Here is a 5,614-nt window from a genome sequence, read left to right on the forward strand (position 1 = left end):
TGCAACGGTTGTTTTGCCTATTCCGCCCATGCCCCAAATTCCAATTACATGCACATTTTTGCTTTTACTTTTTGATAGCAATAATGACACATCTTTGCAACTTTTGTCAATTCCAACAAGGTTAACTTGTAGCTCATTAGGAAACCTTAATTCCAACTTTTTCAATACATCTTCAACAATCTGATCGATGACTTGTGACTCGTTCCTTGCAAAGGAATGATCAAAGACAAGATGACATATGTTATTGAATTTAGCACAAACGGCGAAACTACATATTACATAAGCAAATTTAATTATAAAAGTACACAGGGAAATTAAATGACAAATTGTATTCAAATAAGTAAAAAGATGCACTAAAAATTATGGGTTTGATTTATTGGTTAACAAATAAAAAAGGAAAAATGTTGATTGAAAATACATTTTTTTTTATTTTTAATGTACTTCTGATGTATTAAATACAATAAATCATTAAAAATTTAAAGAGAATATTAAAATTTTTTCAAAAAAACTATATTTCTATCTTTTCTTTGTTTTTACTTGTTTATAGTATCTCCCAACTCAACTAATCAAAAACTAATATGTTGCTAATTTGCACTCTATTTAAGAATTTACTATTGGCTAATAAATTGCTACATACATTAAGTAGGATTCGAATATCAACATTTAGTTAAACAGATGAATAAAGTGACCATACAATCAATCCAAGTAGGTTTTATTTTTATCTTCTCTAATCATTTTATGTTGCTGTTGATACAAAAATTTCAACAAATAAATACACTTCGATCATGATTGAAATAGAATGTCGATCATATCTTGTGTGACATGAGTCGAGGAATGGTGTTAAGTCGGAGCTTTATCAACACGTGAATTAATGCATTGACACATGGTAAAATAAAAAATGTGCGTAAATGCTTGATGACCAAGTTAAAAGAAAAGATGTGGGGTGTCCAACTTGGAGAATAAGACTTTTTACCGTTAAAGTAAGGGTGTGTTTGGCAAAAGCGTTGAGGAGGAAAGAAGCACGTTTGAGTCTCTTGAAAGTTTTACCTTTATGTTTGGCAACTTTTATCCTTCTGAACGCATAAGTGATTTCGCCTCTAAACGTACGTTCAGGAGAAGCTAAAATTTGTAATTTCTGCGTTTTACGTTCACGATGGCTGATTATCTTAGAAAATTAGGTGGAAATTTTATTTCTTTTTTACTAATCCTATCCTTCATTTTCTTCTATACAAAGGATACTAGTAACTATTACCATCACAGTTCTCTATGGTTCCTCCTACTTGTTCTTAGTTCCAATTTGTTTTCATCAAAATGGTTCAAATTTGTTTCGATCACTAGCAAAGTGAATATTTTAATTTTTTTATTATTTTTAGTACTCACTTTCATATTTTAATTTTTATATTTTTTATTGTATTTTATATTTATAGGATAAATATTTTTATATTATTTGTGTAGTATTCTAATTTCTCATCTTATATTTTTATATGAGTTTTTTTTTATCATTTACTATACTATTTTTTATATGTATATTTTTTATGAAATTTTTTTTATTTTTGTTTGGCTTTGTTCATGTGATTTTTGTTTTTTTTATTGTATTTTTTTATTCATATGACAAATGTTGTTGATTTTTTTATTGTGCTCTAATTTTTAGATATTTTATTAATTTTATGATATTTTTATTATTTTTTGTTCATATGATTTTTTTTATCCTTTACTGCATTGTATTTATGTTGTGTATGAATTTTTTTTATTTTTTTATTTTATTTTATTCATATGAATTTTATTTACCTTTTGTTGTATTTTTTTTGTTCATATGATATATATGTTGTTAGTTTTATGAAATTTTTATTATTTCTTATCTGTATCAATTTTTTTTTATTCTTTGATGTACTCTATTTTTGTTTTGTATTAATTTTTTTATTTTTTATTCTGATTTTATAAAATTTGTAATTGTAATTATTATATACTACATTTATTATCAAAATTTTATAATATAAATTATGATCTTATAAAAAAAGACAAAATAAACAAAAAACAAATTTACTTTTCATCAAAATCAATTTTGCAAAATCAATTTTATGCAAACTTCCGTTTGCAAACTGTAATCCAAAGACACTCTAAGGTGTGAGTTGTGAGAGTCTAAAAAAGAGGAAAGAAGAAGCTAAATGGTAGAAAGAGAGAAACATTTCGTAATTCATTGTGATCTATAAATAGAAAAAAACTTAAAAAGAGAGAGAAATTTCAATTTGAACACTTTATAATTACACTAAAATTTAGCAAATTCCAAAGAGAAACATTTCGTAATTCATTGTGATCTATAAATAGAAAAAAACTTAAAAAGAGAGAGGAATTTCAATTTAAACACTTTATAATTACACTAAAATTTAGCAAATTCCAATCACACTGAACGTCAAAAAGAATCATTGAGTGCAAGTGTGTTTGGAGTCAATTTTCAATTTGTTTAGTTTCTTCAAGTATTTTATTCTTCTTTTCTTGAGACATTTTGCTTTTTTTTCAATTTTATTTTTTTATTTTTTTTAATTTTTATTTATTTTATGCGTTTTCTTTTGTTACAATTATTTACATTATTTTCTATATAACTTAGTATCAATAACATTTTATATATTTTTTATTATACATAATATTTTGACACAAACACTTAGTAAACTTCGAATCTGAGCTTTTTCTTTTGTAAATTTCGAATCGAGTTTTCTCTTTTAATAGGAGTGGTATATACTCCTCAAATTAAGGATATAAGTCCACCTCTATCGAAATTTAAAAAAATCAAGCCAAACAATTGCATATGTACATGTCATTCCCAGCTTCACCCATCCCAAGCTATCATTCTCCATAAACAAACCGTCCCAATACATGTAAGTTCCAAAGCGCATATAGTTCATAACCTCAGAGGCGCCATTGACCGTGGTTTACGTCTCCTCGTCAGTTCGTCTCTTCGATGCTAGATTGGTGGAGGCCCCTTTTATCATCGCAATTTCGGCCTCGTCTGTGTAGAATATGGTCACGTCTCTGGTGGCCACGTTATTGGTGGCTACAAGTGGTTAAGCGTTGACCACTCAATAGAAAGTTGACAAGTGACTTCTGCTCAAGCAGTCTTAAGTAGTGTTTAAGCTCACTAAATTTTTCTAATTTTAATCATCATTTCTGGTCAAGAACCATACAACTGAATTCCAATTGAGAAAGAGATCGGTATCAACAAAATCGGGGGACACCTCAGCCAAACAGTAGCATCAGCAACACCTGAGCTAGGTCGGGTATCTTAGCAACCGTCTATGCCGAGGTGGTGGTGACGGATACCGAGTTGGAAGCTTAGGAATGCAAAGGCAACCATCGAGGACCAGAACCGATTTGGAGAAGTTAAGTGCGTCTAAAAGTGGAGCCAGGTGTCTATTCCGGCGGCAGTGGTGAAGCCCAGGCGCGGGTAAGTCCAACCAAGCATCCTGGCAACCATGACAAAGAGAGTAGACAAGGCAACGATAAGCGGCAACGGCGGCGTGTTACCAGCATTCCGCTTGTCATCTTTGGCCTTAGACAAGATATGGAAGGGGCTGCAGCGACGGAGTAGCATTTGGTGGCCACAAATCTCATCTCGTCGAGCATCAAAGTGGCGGAGAAGACCTTCGTTTCAGTCGGTATGGGAAGAGATTCGGGTTAGGTGGTATGGGCAGATGGGTTAGGCTTATAAGACTAAGCCTCTGACATAAAATTATCATGTTTGCTTAATAATTTTACTGTCATTAACAATGTCAAACCCAAATTCAAACACTTTCTTTTACTACACGTGTAAGCTATAAATGGAAAAGCATTTGGAACCAAAAGGTTACCGCAAAAAACTAAACAAAATCACATTAATTTATATTAATAATTAATTTTAAATTTTTTAAATTTAAAATTTAAAAAATTTAAAATTTATTAACTAAAACTAATTTCTATAAAAACCTTCATTTTCTCTCTCCCATTAACCTACCCACCTCTAACAATACCTTCCTTTTCTCTCTCACATTAATCTACCCACCTCTAACAATCAATCTCTCTCTCACCGGCAGGCCCTCTCCGCCTCCCCACCGCAATCCACTCCTCCGATCGCTTCCACTTCTAGTTGGAACTGTCTTTACCAGATCGGAAGCTTGTGAACCTTATGTTCGGACCGTCAAGCTCTCTCCGCCTCCCCACCGCAACCCACTCCTCCGATGGCTTCCACTTCTATTTTGTAGCAGTGAACATAACATTTCGAAACACAGCAGGGCCAAGCAAGCACCAAGCAGTTGCCCTTAGAAGCGGAGCCGACTTATCTGCCTTCTACATGTGCAGCTTCGAGGGCTACCAAGACACACTCTACGCCCATTCCATGCGTCAATTCTACTGCGACTGCCACATTTATGGCACCGTTGATTTTATTTTCGGTAACGCCGCCGTAGTCTTCCGAAATTGCAACATCTTCTCCCGCCTCCCTATGGCCGGCCAATTCAACTCAATTACCGCACAAGGCAGAACCGATCCCAACCAAAATACCGGAATCTCCATACACAACGCAACGATTCGACCCGCTGAAGATTTGGCCCCTCGCGTTGGTGTTGTGAAAACGTACCTTGGTAGGCCGTGGAAGCAATACTCGAGGACGGTTTTATCGAAAAATATAAAAAAAAAAACATTCATTTAATATGAAAAAAACATCCTAATACTTAACAAGAGAAATATCTAATTATATTTTAGCAAAAATAATTAACTATCTATAAAATTTAAAAAATATATAAAATTTTTAAAGAAATAGACACATTCACATTTGCAATACAAAAAAATTCAAAAAATATATAAAAGAACATCCATTTAGTATGAAAAAGAAACATTTTGATACTTAACAGAAGAAACATCTATATATATTAACTCGTATAAATTTTGGATTCACCAAAAATATTTTGCCTGATTTTTGGCTAATACCTTTTTGGTTCCTAACATTGCTCGCTATAAATTGATGCAACCAAGCTAGTTATTGTAGCCACTAAATATCAAATGTCACCACAATAGGCACCGTAGAATATTGTCCTTCAAGGACATGGCTGGGATAATGTTAATTCTAAGTGTCTTTTTATTTGGTGTTTATTTTTTAGTTAATTTATTTTTTATAATAAATTTTAAATATTTAAAATTTATTAATTTTATATTTTTAAATTAAAAATTAATTATCTAACTTTTTTGACAATTAGACATTAAATTTTGAACACCGTCGCAACACTCATTGGACAAAATGTGTAGTATATTTAATTTTGTTTAAGCATGCAAGTTGTAGGATAGAATAATCTTTTCAAATTTTGCAAATGATGGTAAATTTGTCTCTCAAATATATGATATATCTCTAATAAGAAGAGTTTGCTTCCTACATCTTAAAGAAAAGTGAACATATATTAATGTTTTGCAATGACGTAAATTCTATACAAAAATTAATATATTTTCGCTTTTTTAAGTGGTAGAAGACAAATATAGAATTGAATTTTGACCCACTTGTAAATAATTATTTATGCAATGATTATAAAAATAGTTATTTATATTAATATAATAATAAATAATTAAATATCCAAAAAACTTTGAGAGTTAACTA

General features: G+C 31.1%; 1 protein-coding gene across 1 annotated transcript in view; it reads right to left on the bottom strand.

Moving 5' to 3' along the window:
- Positions 1-5,614, bottom strand: part of LOC107615855 (TMV resistance protein N-like) — an 8,792-nt gene that overhangs the window by 2,058 nt on the left and 1,120 nt on the right. The window contains exon 2 of the mRNA XM_021111976.1: positions 7-205. Coding sequence (XP_020967635.1) covers positions 7-205 — 199 coding nt within the window. The remainder of the gene's footprint in view (positions 1-6; positions 206-5,614) is intronic.

This window comes from Arachis ipaensis, chromosome B09 (assembly GCF_000816755.2).
Source record: "Arachis ipaensis cultivar K30076 chromosome B09, Araip1.1, whole genome shotgun sequence".
Classification (NCBI taxonomy): Eukaryota; Viridiplantae; Streptophyta; class Magnoliopsida; order Fabales; family Fabaceae; genus Arachis; species Arachis ipaensis.